At 43.7% G+C, this 19569-nt stretch overlaps 1 protein-coding gene across 7 annotated transcripts in view; it reads right to left on the reverse strand.

Moving 5' to 3' along the window:
• Positions 1-19569, reverse strand: part of TANC2 (tetratricopeptide repeat, ankyrin repeat and coiled-coil containing 2) — a 145324-nt gene that overhangs the window by 89275 nt on the left and 36480 nt on the right. For 3 of the 7 annotated variants that reach the window (XM_063178960.1, XM_063178958.1, XM_063178959.1), the window contains exons 4-5: positions 16502-16573; positions 12037-12216 (exon numbers count right to left, since the gene is read on the reverse strand). In XM_063178960.1, coding sequence (XP_063035030.1) covers positions 12037-12216; positions 16502-16573 — 252 coding nt within the window. Of the gene's footprint in view, positions 1-7044; positions 7652-12036; positions 12217-16501; positions 16574-19569 lie in introns of those variants that run through there. The other 4 variants (XM_063178962.1, XM_063178963.1, XM_063178961.1 and 1 more) reach the window with 4 other exon arrangements.

Here is a 19569-nt window from a genome sequence, read left to right on the forward strand (position 1 = left end):
ACACTGTACACTTCTCCCTGTCATTTCCCATGGAAAATTCTTCTTCTCAGCATCTTCTGAAGCCTCTTAGAACTGCCTTTTTTAGCAGAAATTCCTCATCTGTGACTCAAGGTAGAACCCTGTGCATGAGACGAGGAAGATGAAAGCAGAGAAAATAAGGCAGCACCACCTGCTCCAGCTTTCTAAGTCATCTTGTTATGAAAACAAGCAATAAATTTCTGTTGCAGTCACTCTTGAAGTTTCAGGCTTTGTTTGCACTAAAAAAATATAAATAGAGTGACTGGAGAGCTGGGACTAGGGGATGAAACCACGTCATCAATATTTTAAGCCTACGTAACCTCTGCTCAAATACCCCAAAGATCCTCCCAAAAACAGGAACAGGGTAGAGCTGGAGGGGAAAGAATTCCTCAACTCCTCATATCCCTTTCCCCAACAGTTTTATTTCATTAAATGTTAAATTTAAAACACATGAGAGGAGAATAGTACAAAACACATGTACTGAATTGCATTATTCTTATTCAATCTCCTACTGTCCTGGAGTTCTCTCTGTAATTCAGTGACTGAGATATTGCACTGGAACTAAAAATGAGGAAAAATGTCCAAAAAGCACCTGGATGTACTGTAAGGGATATTTAGTCTATAGAGAGCAGCGAAGAGTTCTGTCACTTTAATCAAATTATAGGCAACTCTGGTAATTCACTGGTTAGAAGGAACCTGTTACACCAATTTCTAACAATGCTCAGATTTCAAGCTAAACTTTCAAGCTTTTTGAAATGGTCTGCGTTGAACATGCCAGTCAAATCCTTTCTGGATATTGACAAAGCTTAATTTAGACACTGGAAAAAGAGAAAATATCTTTAACTGATGATTCTTCCCAAAGAAGACAAGAACAAGTGAAGTACAAACAGTGCTGAAATGCAGTTTATCTCCCTAGTGTTTTACTCTCTTACACAGCTCTTCTACAAGAGCTGCAAGGTCCCTTCTCACCCAAACCATTGTGCAAATCTATGATTCTCTCCATTCTTCTTTACACTTAGAAGTGTTCACAGGAAGGTCTCCCTGCCCATGGCAAGGGGTGGAACTGGATTCTTGTTAAGGTCCTTTCCAACCCAAACCATTCTGGGACTAACTCTGCCCCTCAGACCTCAACTGGATTCTTGTTAAGGTCCTTTCCAATCCATTCCAAGCCATTCTGTGACTGTGATTAACTCTGCCCCTCAGACCTCAACTGGATTCTTGTTAAGGTCCTTTCCAATGCAATCCAAGCCATTCTGTGACTCTGTGGTCAACTCTGCCCCTCAGATTTCAACTGGATTCTTGTTAAGGTCCTTTCCAACCCAAACCATTCTGTGACTAACTCTGCCCCTCAGACCTCAACTGGTTTCTTGTTAAGGTCCTTTCCAATCCAATCCAAGCCATTCTGTGACTCTGTGGTCAACTCTGCCCCTCAGACCTCAACTGGATTCTTGTTAAGGTCCTTTCCAATCCAATCCAAGCCATTCTGTGACTCTGTGGTCAACTCTGCCCCTCAGATCTCAACTGGATTCTTGTTAAGGTCCTTTCCAATCCAATCCAAGCCATTCTGTGACTGTGATTAACTCTGCCCCTCAGACCTCAACTGGATTCTTGTTAAGGTCCTTTCCAATCCAATCCAAGCCATTCTGTGACTCTGTGGTCAACTCTGCCCCTCAGATCTCAACTGGATTCTTGTTAAGGTCCTTTCCAATCCAATCCAAGCCATTCTGTGACTGTGATTAACTCTGCCCCTCAGACCTCAACTGGATTCTTGTTAAGGTCCTTTCCAATCCAATCCAAGCCATTCTGTGACTCTGTGGTCAACTCTGCCCCTCAGATCTCAACTGGATTCTTGTTAAGGTCCTTTCCAACCCAAACCATTCTGTGACTAACTCTGCCCCTCAGATCTCAACTGGATTCTTGTTAAGGTCCTTCCCAATCCAATCCAAGCCAAGCCATTCTGTGACTCTGTGGTCAACTCTGCCCCTCAGACCTGCTCCTATTCACGTGTTCCACACACACACCAGACCAACGGGTCTGCAGCATCCCAGAGCTCCCTCCAAGCCCTTTTTAGCACTCGATGCCACAACCAGCACCTGTCAGCTGCCTGGTGCTAACGGAGTTATAAATGAGCATTTATCCAGCAGAGAAGTAATTCAGCACCCTTGGCCACCTCATGCTCAGCCCAGTTTGCTTTCATGACCTGCTCCACCTTTCCAGACAAAGCTCTGCCATCCTGTCTCTGCAGTGCCTGTACCCACTGCTCTGACTCTCTGTAATTAGAGCAGTAAAAAATTAAAACCTGCACGAGGGGTTTGGAAAGGAACCAAAAAAGAATAACAAATGCGCTCCAGACAGCACTGCAAGAGTGCCGCTGAAGTATTTTACAAGGAGCCAAGAATGATCAAAGGTAGGTATCAAATTATAGCAGCAAATTAAATTGGAACAGGAGTGGCAGGGCAAAGGCCAGCAGTGAGCCTGAGCTGCACGTAAACAAAATCTCATTCATTCTCCCACTATATCCTTAAGAGCAAACCAAGATATTGTAACTATAAAAGAGAAGAGTAAACTGTAAAATATCTGACCATTCACAGCCCAAGTAATCCCAAGTTAGAGCACGTGAGAGACTGGATCCTGCTCACTATATAAAACATTGTTTATGACCAGGACTACACAGTTACAAGCCAATATAAATTCACTCCTTGACAACAGCATTTTATAATAAAGGCAAGAGATTAAGAACAGCTAAGGTAATTTTATTTCTGTGCAAGTCATTCAAATTTTGTGATGCTAAAACTAATTTAGTTGGGTTAGTTGATACCACCAGAGCTGTAATTACATTGACATATATGCAAAACTGTTCCATTCATATGAAACCGGATTTAGGATCCCTATTGCTCTGCTGGTAGCAGCGTCACAGAATATTCTATCCTTAAAATGAATATTCTATCCTTAAAATGACACTGCTTATCTGGCAAGGCACAAGCCTGAATTAGCTGAACTTGTTTGTTAACACTTGAAAAACTGCAGTATGCTGCATTTACAAGGTGGGTTTTACCTAAGAAAATTTCTAATTCAGCCATCTGCAATTTTCAATAATTTATTTGCTTTTCCAATTCTTCATTTCCTTGCAAAATTAAAGGAGCCGTTGGAATTTTCTGTTTTGAGGACTGATGACTGCTCATCATCCTTTCCTTCCACAGAGGAGCAGGGACAAGGACACATGTCACGCCTCAAGGATTTAATTGAAATATCTAATAACCATGAGATTATTTGTGTGAACACAGATGGTTGAAGCAGACTGCCACTGACACAGGAGTGCCATGCTCCTCATCACGAGCAGATTTAAGACCCAAAACTCCTCTGAGGCTTTGGTGCACACAAATCCTGTGACATCACCAATGTCCCAGGACCAGGGGACATTAAAAGTGTAAATAATGGGAAGGCAGCACTTGCAGGGCCCCTTTCCATGCTGAAAGGGCTACAGCCATGGCATGCAACAGAGCCAGGACCATTTACTGACAGAAACACACCCAGCTGGTGACTTCCCTTCTGAAAACCACTTTCTCACTTACACCTACTCACTTCCATGGCTGAGAAGATATAAAGAAAAGCATAACAGGGATAAAACCTGTTTTGTCCCTGATCCTGCTTTCATCTCTGCAGAGGAAATGCTTGTAGAAATTTCAAGTTTAAGCTTTCAACTGCAACCAAAAGGGATGGGGACATCTTCCACTAGCCCAGGTTGCTCCCAGCCCTGTCCAACCTGGCCTTGGACACTGTCAGGGATGGGGCAGCCACAGCTGCTCTGGGCACCCTGTGCCAGGGCCTGCTCACCACTGCAGGGAAGGATTTCTTCCTAATATCCAATCTAAACCTACCCTCTACCAGTTTAAAGCTGTTCTCCCTTATTCTGCCACCACAAGCCCTGGTAAAAACGCCTTCTCCATCTTTCTTGCAGCTCCTCTCTCTAGGAATCTAGGAAATTTATCTAGCTCCAAGCTATCTAGGAATTCCTGAGCATCAACAGCTACTCCAGGAAAATAACCACAGAGCAAGGAAAGAGAAGTGCCAAAGCAATGGTCCAGAGCCAAAGATCCAGCTCAATCCTCAACCTCCTGCATGGTTTGAGCACCAGTCAGGGGATCTGTGATGAAAAATTGGCATGTGACTCTGCAGTGACCCCACCAGGACCCTGTTCACGTTGTGCTGGAACATCTCATGCGTGGCATCATCCCAAACTTGGTATAAGACCATGAGTTTAATTGAACCTAATCAAGGTTTACTGCATAGCTAGAGCCAGCCAGGCACAAATCACATCAGAAAATAATTTCTGCAAAAGTAACGCTCAATCTTTGGGCGCGTGACTCAACCCGACACACCTCTGTGTGGTCATTCCTTCTTCACACAGGAAGAAGTTTCCAAAACAGGCTGTCCTGCTGTGACAGAAGTAGGAGAGGACCAAAGAACGTGCCCAGCTGGTGATGACGCCTTTTCCTTAGAAAACAAGGAGAATGCAGGGGCTTATTCCCCATGAGTGTATCCTGTGAATGCCTCTCTGCTCCCAAGTGCACAGGACACCTCTGAAGGCACGTTCCAGGAGTAGGAGGAAAGATGTAGCCAAGGCAAGAGTGGTGGCCTGATTTAACTCCACAGGAGGCTTTCTGCACCACCTCCTCTTGCTATAGAAACCTCTTAGCTATGTCTAAAAATTAAAAATTCTCACACACCAGAAGTGTAATCGTGACAGATGCTCCATTTTGTGCAGCCCCAGTGTGAAATAAGGACAATTTCTCTCTCTGAGCATCTGAAAACCCATGGAGTTAAAATGCAGTATTTTTGCCTTTTAAACACTATCTACACTAGAGAAACTTTTGGGGTTCTCCCTCTGTTTAAGCATCTACACAAGTGTCTGAAATGCAGAGCTATTATCACCTTTTCCCAGCTCCAGTGCTGTGATGACATGTTTACCACATCCTCTGCAAGGCTGAGCATTCCAACAGCCTCGATGCAAATAAAAATAACCTTGGGAAGAGCAAATTCTAAAGGTTCTGCAAAAACCTCACACCACCACCAAGGGAAAAAACAAGGGATTTTCTGCATATCTCTACTGCAATTTCTGCTCTGTCAAAATGAAAGACAGTTGGGTGTCAAAATAAGACAGACAGGGTTTGTCTTGAAAACAGCAGTGAGGAAAATCCATGCTAGAACTGGTGAGTGTCTTTCAAAAGCCAATAAATATGATATGCCAGCTTTTTCCTTCCCTTTATTTAAGAAAATAAAAGTTGCATCCAAACTATCCTGAAATTAATGCAGAAATACCATGAGTTTGACAGGTCTCCAACAAACAAAAACCCTTCAACACAGGATTTGGTTTAATTCCAAAAATTACAAACAGACACACTATTTATCTGAATAAATTTCAGGGACAGATTTGGAGCTCCCAAAAATTTAAATCAGAAATTTTCTCATTCCCCACAAAGAATTATGTTGGTTTGATAGAGACAAAAGTCCATCTGTGAGTACACAGGGACACATTCACCCACCTGTTTCATCTCTGCAAGCCCAAATGGTTTCCATTTGAGTATGAGCCTGTCAAAACAAATCACATGTCCCAAAATAATGGATGAAGAATCCCAAAAATGGATAGTAAGAACTGACACACCAGGAGAAATATGCTCAATATGTTATTGTAACCGAACGAGGATCCTCCTTCTCCAGCAGGTTTCGTTGCTGGAGAATCTCAGAATAACTGAGGCTGGAAAGGACCTCCAAGATCACTGAGTCCAACCTGCGTCTGACCCTCATCTTGTCACCATCCCAGAGCACTGAGTGCCACATCCAATTACTCCTTGGACACCTCCAGGGACAGGGACTCCACCACCACCACCCTGAGCAGCTCCTTCCAGTGCCTGACCACCCTTTCCATGAAGAAATTCCTCCTGAGACATCCGGATTTGTCACATTAAGAGCATAAAACAGGACCCAAAATCCAGATGGCCAAAGCACAATGAAAAGTTGTGTGTGTTTCAGGTAGTTTTTTTAAAAAGGGACAACTCAGTTATTCTGACAAAACACAAGTTTTCTACTCATGAAACCACTAAGCTGACAGAGATTGCAAGGGATCAGGGAAACTTCAACAGAAAATTAATTATGCCCAGAAAAAATATATTAGACACTGGAAGCACTGAAATCTCCTGGCATTTTCCAGGTAACTGGGTCCTTGGCACTGCTATGCATTCTGAGACACGGGGTGGGCCTCCCACCCAACCTCCACTCCTACACAGCAACAGGAATTTCAGATCAGTGTCACACTGACAGCATGACAGAGAATTCAATGAAAAGAAATGTGAGCCCACTGCAAACACTATGGTATAAAAATACCTTAAAAAGAGCAGTCTCTCCTGACACCAGCAATCTGAATATCCTTCAAAAATTAGCAGCAACATGAGCATCAGGCACTTCAACAGCTTTTCCTCAAATTCTACCTTGGTAATGGTTGTTTATTTACTTTTATTTCTAGATGCTCACTCTTTCGGTGAAAAGCAAATATTTCTTTCCCTCAGCACAAAGGAGTTTTATAATCCACTCAAATCGAATTTGTGGTCATTTCAGAACACAAAAGGAAAACATTATCTCAATCCCATTGTTCTAACATTTTGAAAACAAACGACTTGGTGTCTGTAGCATTTTCAAGTCACTCCTCAGCAGTTCCATTTCAGCAATGCTCAGAAATCAAATTTTTTCATTGCATGTTCATTTTATGTTTTGTATGAGAAATTCTGCACATCTGAGCAAGGAGGTGACAAACTCAGATTATGTAAAACGATTGCAACAACTAGAACACAAATAACCACCAGCAGCATCACTCCATCTGACACTAACTCCCTCCTAGTAATGGCTTCCTTACCAACTAGGAGCCCCACAATCCCTTACTGTACACTGATTTTCTGCAGTTAGAGGAGGCTGAGGAATGCCCAACACAATCCCCACCAAAGACCGTGCGCGACAAATCGCCCGAATACTCACGGGGCTTTGCTTGCTCTCCCCATCAGCCAGGCTGGGAATTCAGGGGTACTGCTGCCTGGAGAGCGCTCTGGCACAGATCCTCCTCTGATCCCTCCCTCTCCCTAGCGCTGGCTCCATCCTGCTGCTCCCCACGTCAGGGTGATGTTACAGGTGACACCTCCCGCCGCTGATGTCAAGCTCCGCTCCCAAAATCACAAAGCACCGTCCCCCTGCGGCGCCCGCTGCTCCTACGAGCATCACCTGCACATCCTCTGGGCGCCAGGAAAACGAGCTCCAGCAGGATTCCAGACAAGCTCATGGACACACAGCCTTCCTTCCCTCTTCGGCAAGTCTCTCCCAGTCTTACAGAGCTGCTTTAATTCCTACCAGAACGCTGCAGCAAATGTAGCCTCTACGCCTCCCCTGAGGGGGGGGAAAAGGATATTTTTTTTACGGTTTCTTTCTGTGGTGCAGCTTAATTTGCTCTTTTCCTAGAGCAAACTGCTGAACGAGCAGGGAAATAATGGATCAGGAGAGCAGAGTGACTGACTCATGGATGCTCTCCCGAATATTTCGGAGTAAGCTGAGGGGCTGGTGATGCAGCCCAGGACCAGAGCTGATGAATGGCGCAGTGCTGCTGTTGTCATGGCAACTAAGAGGAAAAGAAAAAAAAGGCAGCACCATATAAGGAGTTGTGACATGGATTCTGGGAACAATTTATACTAAAAGGCTCTAAAGCCCTAGGATACTTTAAAGCTGCAGCACCCCCTTGGTTGGGGACAGGTTGCGCTGTTCACGTTGAAGAGTCGGCACAAATTTCTGACAGGATCACTCACATCCAGCCCAGACATGTCTGCATCAGGAGGGCTGCACCAAAACAACGTGATTCTGCAGTGTGTGCAAATAACTGGAACTGAAATAATTGAAATTATTAAATAGCCGGACACTAATATGGATCCAAACTAATATCTGTGAAAACAGAGTACCCACAGGTAGGCACAGCCCCACACAGGTGAGGAGCTCTGTCCCTACAGAGCGAGGCTGACATGAGCCAAACTGCAGCACCATCAGGTGGCTGAGCGCCTGAGTGGCACTGACACCAACACAGACCCTGCCAGAGACAGAGAACATTCCCAAATTAACCCATAACCCAGGCACTGCTGGGCAAGGGAGGCTGCCAGGGCCCCCAGAGCATCTTCAGGTATGGCAGAGCAGGGAAAGCCAGCTCACACACATCTGCCAGCACAAGCTGTAAGCAAGGCCAAGCTTTGTATTCCATGAGCAACACTGGGGAAAAACACATTATTCACCAGAACCATCATCAGCTGCTTTTCACTTAATGCTCAAACAAACAATACACAGTGAGGGAGAGAATGGCCACTGTCCACCCAGCACAACCACAACACTGCAGGGCTGCAGCCTGGGCTCAGCAACTGAAACTTTTGTCAGAAATCCTTCCCATTGATGATTTATTTATTTTTAAACACAGAATCCCAGAATGGCCTGAGCTGGAAGGGACATTAAAGATCATCCAGTTGCCACTGCCGTGCCCATGGGCAGGGACACCTTCCACTGTGCCAGGTGGCTCCAAGCCCTGTCCAGCCTGGCCTTGGACACTTGCAGGGATCCAGGGGCAGCCACAGCTCCTCTGGGCACCCTGTGCCAGGGCCTCACCACACTCACATCACAGAATCACTGTTATGGCTGGAAAAGACCTCGAAGATGATCAAACCCAACCATCAACCTTGCAGCACCACCACATTCCACACTAAACCGCGCAAATCAAGTGCAAGAGCCACACGTTTTTTGAGCACTTCCAGGAGCAGTGACTTCACCACTTCCCACATGTGCCAGCACTGACAGCTTCCCCCCAGCACTCCCACCCCTGAAGCTGTGCCTCATCATCTCTCACGCTCCCACCCAGCTGAGCTGGTACAACAATTTGGAGAGAACATGTGGGCCTGGGGGCTGCAGTCATTAATCTGGGTTTATCACCACTAAACAAGAAACAGAGTTTTCAAGTAGAGAGATCTGAGTTTCTTAGTCCCACTATTACAGTTAACATCAAAGAATATTGGACCATCTGCTGAAGATACAGATAAGGGAGATGTGACACACTCACTCCTTGTGGCTGCTCCCAAGAGATGCGAGGGTATCCCACGAGGGATGGGGAGAAGACAAGACCCCAGCACCACAAATGATGTGTGATGGTGGCACAGAACATGCTGGGTGTTGAGATCCCCAGCCCAGATGGACCTGGAGGGTGTTGAGAACCACAGTGGCGGGTCCTTACTGGTATCACTGGGAGGAGCAAGCCTCCATCCTGCTCTCACCATCTCTGAGGGATCTAGTGAAAAAATATACATCTTCTGTAGGAAAGAGGCTGCTATCAAGTGCCTGAACCCACTGGTTTGTAGGAATATTCCTACTGATTTATATGAATTCTATTCTTAGGGAAAGTTCCCACATTCCCCAGACACAAGGGAGGAATGCTCTCAAAGAGAGGATCTGCAATGAAATCAGTTCCCCAGGCCCATTTCTTTGAAGACACTGAAGCAAATTCACAGTGGATACAGCAGGATCAGGCATCTGAGAATCCAAACTGAAACATCCAGGCCAGGTTTTTGTTAGAAAAACACGATTTCTTTCCTAAATTTCTTGCTAATATTCTCCCCTCCTCACTCTCTGCACAGGCACTCACACACATGCTCTTTCTAAGAGAATCCCAAAGCTTGCAATCTGTCATTCAATAGAAAAAATAGCAATAGCCAAGTACAGTGATGAATAAAATTATCCCTGCGCATATAAATGTACAATATGCAAATGAACACTCCTTCCTGAGGAGGAGGAGGAGGAGGAGTGGGATGCAGCACAGGGCTTTGTGCAAACCCTCTGCAAATGGTGGGTTCCACAGGAGTGGAATGAAACATCATGAGCTGAGTCTTTCAGCCCAGTATCTCCTTTATTAACCTAATGCACGTATTTTTGGCATCAATTCCCAAAAGCACTTACATACATTCACCCCTGAGCACCCTCCTGGAAAGCACTGCTGTCCTCAAGGCAGGTATACAGAGCACCTGCATTATTTTCATCACAGTTATGGCTTTGAGTCAGCAATAACACACCCTTGATGTATAGCAGAATATTTTAAGCTCATTGTTTCAGCCTCAGCTGCTCTTTGTGCAGCGAGCACGGTAACTTTTGAGTGCTGATTTTATTGCAGACACACACCAAAATGGTGTCTTCCATTACTTAACCTGGGCTGGGAGGGTGCGGAGTTTTCTTTCCCTTTATTACATATTTTTAACATTCTTTTTGTTAATAAAGCCACTATTATAAAAAAAAATAAATAAATAACACAAACTGAGGTTGAATGTGCTGATTTAAGTCCATTTTCAGCCAGTGCTAAACAAGAGGTGGCAGGAGGGGGAGAACTGATTACTTATGCTGACTATTACTTCGCCCCTTAGAATGACAATGATCTTAGTTTTTTTAATCACCAGACTATTCAGCAGAGTGGAAATTGCACCCACGTGGAATATTTATCACCCTGTGAACCCAGCCATGTCTTCATACCCAGCAAACCCAGATACCAAGATGTGAGTGAGTGACCTTAGTTCCTCTAGGTAAAAAACTTTCACTCTGTGGAATGTGTTCCTGAGGTTCATTTACCAAAAATGGACATTTTAACTTTTCTGTGGATGAAAAGCTGCCTTGGTTAAAAGCAGACAGATTAGGAACTTCAGAAGATTATGTTATCATAGAATTATGGAATTATTTGGGTTGGAAAGGACATTAAAGCCCAGCCCAACATCTACCACTGTCCCAGGTTGCTCCAAGTCCTGTTCAACCTGGCCTTGGACACTGCCAGGGATCCAGGGGCAGCCACAGCTGCTTCTGGGCATTTGTGCCAGGGCCTTACTATCCCCACAGCCAGGAATTTCTTGAATTTCTTCCACACATCCAAATCTAAATCTCCCCTCTCGCAGTCTGAACCCAATTCCCCTTTGTCCTGTCTCTCCAGTTCCCAACAGAAAGTCCCTTTTTGGTTGTAGGTTCCTTCAGATAGTGGTAAATGGTCCTAGGACATAAATTTTTATTTTTAAAAAAATAAATTAAAAGATAAAGGTTTTTATGTACCATACATGTGAGGTACATAAACACCCTCTCACCAACCACTCTGCAGATACAGAATTATGGCAGAAAGAGAATTTCTCTACCCTATCCTTTCCAAGTTCTCCTTTCACCAGAGGGCAGAGGAAACAAAAGGCACCAAGTGCATCAAAGCTCCCTTTTGTACACATAGATCAGATTATATTCCATAAAAACTCTTTTTGGAGATTTCCCTCAGCACAAGCACAGGACCCTGGCTGACCATAAAGCTGGGCACAGACTTAAGGCAAAAAGCGAGTTTCTCAAGAACTGTTACCAGTAGAAATACTTCTTTTCAGGCTTTTATATGGATGTTGGACTCCAAGTGCTTTTGAAATTCACACTACTGCATCATCTCTAGGTATTCATACCACAGTCCTGACAGGTTACATAAACAAAAAGCAGTATCTAAAAATATGCATGAACTAAAAAAAAAAAAAAATCTGTCATTCAGATTTTTTTTTAGCAAAGTATAACTTTGCTATAGAAGTTCATAATTTCTCTGATGTTCTCTCAACATTCAAAATTTAAGCATCAACTTCTTCAAAATCACTGTAATGCTTCCACAGTGCATAACAGCAACACAAAGTGGAACTGAAACACACTCTGACAGAAATTTCTCAAAAATGAGAGAATATTTGTAAACCAGAGAGACCTTTTTCAGCAAAGAAAGATTTCTCTGTCAACACAAACATCCAATCCATGCCCAGGTTTTGACTGAAGCCGATGCTGCAATAAACAAGGGAACGACTTCCACACAGAAACCATTCAAAGCTTTTTTTCCTTTTTTTTTTTTTTCTCTTACAGATTTTTGCACCAACGGACCTTAAAAGCCCCAGCGAACTTTATTTAAGTCCTTACCAGTTAACTTCTTCACAGGTTGGAGCCGAACACTGATAGACTGATGTGTGAGTAAGGGGGAGGATGGAAGGGAGCGGGACATGCCCTCCATTATCCGAATGTGCTGCATACCTTCGGTCACTGGGAGAGGAGGAATTGCGTAGTCAGGTTCAAAAGCACAGTCGTTCTCTGTGGAGGTGCCTAATGGGGGGGAGGAAAAGAAACACCAACGGGTTAGAATTGCAAGGGAAAGCATCCTGCATCCATCACTCCAAAAGGGCTGGCTGGAGGGAGCTCTGTGCAGAGCTGAATTGCCAAGTGCTTGTTCGCTTTGCACGCTCGCGACACGTCCCTTGTTGTACCTCTCTCCGTATGATGAACAGCAGAACCATGAAGAATTTCTTTCAATGTTCTTAATTTGTCTTTCAGAATCTTTTAATCACCAGAACTATTCAGCAGAGTGGAAATTGCACCCACGTGGAATATTTATCACCCTCTGAACCCAGCCAAGTCTTCACATCCAGCAAACTCCAGTTTTCAATATAATGACCGCAGTTTTTAGATTGTTGTTTTCCAATACAAAACCTCCCATCTAAATTAAATTTCAACAGAAGGACCTTTAGCCTAAAAAAAACCCACAAACCCCAAATAAAATGAAGAACAAACACCTCTAAAAACAGCCACCAGCTCCAATTCTCTCAAGAGACACAAAAAGCACACGTGGGGGTCGCATCACTACACATCCACAATGCAATACATGAAATAACATGAGAACAAGTGAAGATAGAATAATAAAAGGACTTGACCCTAATTGTAATCAATATTAATGAACAGTGAAGGGAAGGTGCTTCAGATCAGCAAGAGTCAGGAGCCATACGGTTCCTCCTGTTAGTAGCAGATATGGAAACCTTGGGGTTGAGGACACCTGGATCTCCACTCTTGTCAGTAAGATGAACAATCTAACCCAGACAACTAATAATTCACATGCAAAACCAATCCAAACTGTTATCAATCATATTTCCCTAATTTTTCAATAATGTGAGAAGGCCAGACTTGTATCACTCTGTTCCAAGATAGATTTTAGCTCTTATTGATGCTGATGTTTTCCCTCTATAAAGACATTCCTCACTGGATTTCCACTGGGTAGCTGTGCTGTTCTCACTGGCTTGTGAGAGTGCTTTTAAAAGAGAAAATGTTTGCTGGACAGAAATGGAGACGGGCAAGAGCGGGAATAAGACTGAAGGGCAAGAGCCTCAAATGCATGGTACTTCAGGGGAGATGATGGACAAGCTGTATTCCCAATATCCAAAGTACAATGTGAACAACCCAACATATTGCATACAATCAGCAGAAAAACCCCATGTTGAAATAACTGTCAAAAATCTTGGACCAGTTCCCAAAGGGTTCTAGAGGGCTGCAGCACCAGTGGCTGAAGTGCATCCATTCCTGGTGCCAGCAATCAGGAATGTCTCTCAGCAGCTCTGTAATGCTCTTTACATGAAAGCCAAATAAGCACTAACACCCTTCACAACCTCGCTGGCTTTGACAGTTCAAAACACAGCTCACTCCCTGCTTGCTCATCACTCACCAGTTACCAGGAGCTCTCTGCAGGCTCTGCCAGCCCAGCCAGGCTCACCAGGAGTGTCAGGAACCACCATCTCTGCCAAAACTAGCACCCAAAAGGCCAACCCATGATGGGCTTTTAAAATACTTTTGGCACCAGGCATGAAGAAACAGATTTGCCACCAATGATTTTGATTCTTAAAAATAATTTCAATTGCCTCAGGCTAAATTTTAGGGAACCCCAAACCATGGGCATCTCCTGCAGCTTAAAGTCTGGGAAAGACTTACAAGTCTATGTGCATTTCACTGGTTATTATCGTGTAAGTTCCCAGTGTCTTTGATCAATCTACTTAAAATCAAGGGCAGTATGTTATATAAAAATATAAGTAATTACAGGTGGGAAAAGTTTTTCCTCTTAAAATTCAAAGGCTTTACAACAAAACAGTGAACTCACAAAACATCCACAAGGTACTACCTTCATTTTGCACATACCAAAATTCCTCTCTCCTCCTTGGCAGAGCGAATAAACACACAAGCAAAACCCTGAAACAGTGTGCAATTTGTTTTGATCAGAAAGAATATGGGGCTTATCAAATCCTGGAATTAGGGCTCATTGACGGCTGAACTGGAACTTAACAGTTTGGTTATGTAATATATTTAAATAAAACATTACTGTGAAGTGCACATTTGAACTAATAAACTATCTCTTGGAGTTTTACAAGATTACCACAGAATCATTCAGGTTGGAAAAGACCTTGAAGATCACATTCAACCATCACCCCAGCATCACCACGATGCTCACCCACTAAGCCATGTCCTTAAATGTCACATTCACACATTTTTGGAACACTTCCAGGGCTGGCGACTCCACCACTGCCCTGGCCAGTCTGTTCCAGGGCTTGACAATTCTCTCCATGAAAAATATTTTCCTAAACCAACCTAACCAAAACCTCTGACCTAAACCTCCCCTGGCCCAACCTGAGGCTGTTTCCTCTTGTCCTGCCAATGAAGCTTTGAAGACACCTGAGCATCACACATGGTATCATGGAAGGTCAGACAGCAAGAAAGCAACTGTCCCATTTCAGCTGGATGCTTTATCCAAGGATAATAAACTTCCTCAACCCACCACAATGAAAAACACCCATTAGCACGTGCAGACAGACTTCAAGTGATGGACACAGAGCTGGGGAAAGTTAGAGAAAATGCTTCTATAGAGCAAAGAGCTTTCTTCCATGCTGTAGAAACCCTGTCTCTACAATTGCATCCACTGATCCAAATGGAAATATTCACCTCAGAAGCTTGTTGCTCCAAGAACTTGGAAGCTTTTTAACCTTTTCCCCTTCCATTCCCTCTCACGCTGAAACTTCTTGCTGGTTGCTGCAGTTCCTTCAGTCGGTAACCAAAGAGGTACAGATCAGTGATTTTTGAGAAAGGATTTGCAAAAACAAAAAAGATCCCCTCTTACTCTGCCAAAACCCATGCCTTTCCCACAGCAGCAGAGATCCAGAATAGATGGGTTGAAAGGGAAATTGAGATAATAGAATGTGTTCAGATAGCTCCCAGCAGCAGCTGCATCTGAGCTGCTCTGCCCCATAACAAGAAACCACTGGACACAAGCCAAACACAGAAAAGGACATGCAAGGCACCCACAGCAGAGCCTCTAGCACAGTTACACACCAACAACTTCATCTGAGCTCAGCTGGAAAGAACAGCCAATCTCTCTGAACATCAAAGCACTCCTCCTTCTATGCAAGCTACCATGGAATCTGCATATGTGCTATAAATCACCTGGTTCCTTCCTAATTTTACTCTACTTTAAAACAATAAAATTAAAAATAATACATTTAAATGCAGTAATTGAAAGATCCTACGTGAAAAGAGCAGCTGACACTTCTGAGCTTCAGGGCTTTAACTACCAATTCCGATCCCCCTAATTCTGATCACAGCTTCAATGACTCAAAATCATCTCACCCAGGCAACATTGGAATACTGCCAAAAAAGGACAATTCTCTGGAGAAAATGTCCCCATAATAAGTCATTAGGACACCATGACAACAACAGGCTTGAGCCTAAATGAAAGGAAAATTATTGCTGCAATCCCAAAGGCAGAGTAAGTCAACGAGCATAGAACCAGAGCCCTTACTCACAAAAAATGCTGCTCAGTCTCAAAGCTGTGTGAGAATACAACATTTTCACAACCTTCACAAATGAAAAAATGCTTAAAACTTAGTAAAGTTGGTTCAAAGGACATGTAACCCAGCACAGATCTAAGACCAGCTGCTGTCAGGGACAGAAATCCCCATTACAGGACTCTGTGTGGTGTTAACCAACCACCAAACCTACGCTGAGTGACAGACACCCAACAAAAGAGGCTGTTGGATTGTTATTTAAAGAATATAAACCCTGGTTTTAGTACTTCCTTCCTCGGACCTTTTGTCTTTTTCCTGTGGGATGAAACAAAGCAAAAGGCGTAAGGTGGGGCTGTTCAGCCCCCAGACAGGTACACACAGGTCCTTTTCTATCCCAGGGCTTGGGGAAGGATAACCTGGTTTATGGTGAACTGCCTGGTTATGGTGAATCTGCCTGAAGCTCTTTGGTATCAGGAAAATAAGTAGAAACTTGGAAACTGAACGCTGGTTTGGGCTGGTGTGCGCTGAAGAATTCCAGCTCCAACAGCAGAGCACTCCGCCCCTGCGGCTGCGGTACGGAGACACCGCGCTCTGTGCTGCGCCAGGAGTTGGGTTAAACTCCTTCAACCACTCCAAGATTTGTCTGGTTTGTCAATCTCAGAGCTGCGTGGACAACAACCACGGGTGCAGAGTCTGTCAGGCCACACGGTTTGACGAGAAACACGACACGCGGGAAATACCAAAGGCGAACAAAGGAGACGAGTGCCCGAGGCAGAACAACACTCAGGTTTTACCTTGCCCAGCTCGGCTCTGACGGGAGTCTACACTTGCCTGTCTTCGGTCTGGTGGCTCCTCGTTCCCTCCATCTGCACGAGAACCAAAACAGCACAAGTAGAACATCATAGTGGACAGGTCAGGCAGATGCAACTTTTCCTTGAGTCCCATCACCTATCTCAGAGGAACGGCAGGACAAAAGGTCCCTGTGGCAGGCAGAAACTGGGCAAACTGCTGCTTGGCTCTGCTGCTCCTTCCACCTTTGCCCCAGCTCACTGCAATGAAATCCATGAGGTCCTTGGGGATAGAAGGAAGGTTTTACTTGCTCCTATTGATGCCACAGATAAAATGGCATCATGAAGGAGATAAAAACCAAACTGTGCATCTTCAAAGAGCTCCTTCACTTTGGACTGTTATATCAAAACATAAAAATATTAAGCACTGGAATTAAGACATCAAAAAAAAATTTTAAAATATCTGAAATATGAAATTTGAAACTGTGTCCCTTTAAAATTATTTGTCCGCTAAAACCCAGGAAGACTGGGAAGAATAAAACCTCTTATTGCATGCTCTTGAAGCTGTTTAGGAAAGCAGCTACAGTTAACAAATCCCAAATCCATCTGTGTGAATGCAGAGTGGGACATTGTGTACAATATTATACAATTAATTACAGGCTGCTCTTCATTGATCAACTGACCAGATTAGAAACAATAGATACACCCATCAATACAGATGCTTGAGTACATGGAGTCTCTGGCAGCTGAGAGCAAAAAGAAGCCCAACTCCACAGACTGGGGAAAAGCAAACCCAGGGATTTCAAATTCAGGCTGTATTTCAGCAGCTCTTTCCTTATGGTAGAGGAAGGGGAAGCTTTTAAAGTCTTTAAAACAGTTTTGAAATAACTGAATTCTTAAATAGCTGTTAAAAACTCAATAGCCAGTTTAGCATTGATGTGTTTTGATGACACTAAAAGCAACTGCATTTTCATACATTTGTATCTCTGGATAGAAATCTCTCTACATAAGTTATTTGGTGAAGAGGCCTGTTGTGCCATAATTTATCAACTCCTGCTGCATCTGAGCTATATCTGGATTGGTGGAAGGTGTAAATTGCAGCACAAGAGCAGAACTAAAATGGGGATTAAAAATTTTAGTCTACCTCCATCCCCAAAAAGAGAGGAACCACACCCCAGGCCAGGAGAGGTTTTCTGCTCCCTCTTCCCTTGGTGAAATGCTCCCAGCCCTCAGTTTTCCTGAAGCAATGCTCCGGCACGTTGAACAGATGCCAGGCAGGCCATTTCTGTCACCTTTACATCTTTCCCTGCTGACACAGCAGCTGCATGTGAAGGTCGTCTGGCTACAGCAGCCCAGAATCCTGATTTTAAATGAGCTGCACCCACCCCAACAAGCCAACAAATCCCAGGGAGGTCACAGACCATGACACTCGTCCAGTTCCCTTCTGCACTGTGGCTGCCAGAAGGATGTCACACTGCAAATACAACTGGCAACTGCAATATCATCATCATCATCACCATCATCATCATCCCTAATGGCCCCTGGTTATGACCAGCAACCATTAGGGATGACAACCTCTAAGTCACGGAGAAAACAAAAACCCTTCTGAGCTATAAACATAAATCCAAATGCAAAATAACTCTAAGGACTAAACATTTCAAAAGACAAGAAAGTCCCAGTATTAAAATCAGGAGTAAAGCCCTGTATTAATCCAAAGACACACAATCATCAGCAAAAGAGAAACTCCCTCCCTGAAAGTTTCATCATTCCTTTGACACCAAGCTACACGGGGCTTGTTGAGGGGACTCAATGAGCTTTAAGGTCCCTTCCAACCCAACCCTGAGATCCCCGATTTATTTTATGAATCAATCTCCTTGGTCAGATGGAAAGACATCTCTGCTGTACAGTTACCCAGGTGTATCAAACCCTGCCTTGAGAACAAGCCATGGCCAAGGGAGGGGCTGGGGGCAGCAGATTTGGGGTCCCACTCCCCAAAATGCTCCAACACTCAATGGTGGGACACAAAATGGTGACAACAGGCTGCCAAAGCCATTGGGTTGGAGAAGAGGAAGAGGAATCAAGAGTCTGGGATGGATCTCCCTGCAAAGTTACGCAGCATATTAAAGGGGGAAGAAAGCTCACGGTAAATTAATCTCCAAAATGCATTTAGCAGGTGGGAAAGGAAAAAATAAATCAGATGACTCAGCAGATATTAAATCTTCAGTCAGCACACAACAGCTGCTGCATTTGATCTGGATGCAGCAAAGGTGGAGCTTGGTGGAAACCAAGGATGGGAAGGAAGAGCCACAGTTAAGAGCTGAATAACTGAACTATTTAATTCTTTTTCTCTTCACTACAAATAAAAATGTTGAGCATAATCTGCTCCCAGCAAGGTTAGCAGGGAACAATACCACACTTAATTATGAAGTTATCTCACTGGACATGCAGGAAAGGGGAGATTACTGTTTCTAAGGGAATATTAATTCTCACATTCTTTGAACTTCCAAGTGCTTGTATTTACATCCACCTCTGTCATCGCAGCAACACTCCTAGATATTTCCTTTATGCATGATTTTAGGTAGTTGTTACTATTTGCTTCAGCAATAGCTATTGTTTATAGACATGACCTACTATACAGACAACATCTATGGACAGTATCACTCCTGAAGTTCGATTGACTCAGTTGCTGTAATGATTGCCAGGGTGGTGAAACACCAAAGTTATTGACAAATCCCTCAATGCAACAGCTAAAATAGGTCACCAGAAGTAAATCAGTTGTGAAATCATTGCTAGAGAACACAGCTATCCATGTTAATTTAAAATAAAGACCAGCACAGACTGAGATGAACCTGTTTAAGGAGCTTTACAGAAGTTGTCAAGCAAGAGAAAACAATCAAATGCCATGAGAGAAGTGAATAATATTGTAAATATTGACTCAGTAATTCATATTCTCTTGCACTTCACTATGAAAGGGAGAAAAACTTTTGTGATCTTTAAAAAAATCTCAGTGTTAAGAAAATCCATTAACTCTTCCACAGTATTTTAGTTTTTGAAAGCTGCTGTCTGCTCGGTGT

The sequence above is a fragment of the Melospiza melodia genome, chromosome 30, assembly GCF_035770615.1.
Source record: "Melospiza melodia melodia isolate bMelMel2 chromosome 30, bMelMel2.pri, whole genome shotgun sequence".
Lineage (NCBI taxonomy): Eukaryota > Metazoa > Chordata > Aves > Passeriformes > Passerellidae > Melospiza > Melospiza melodia.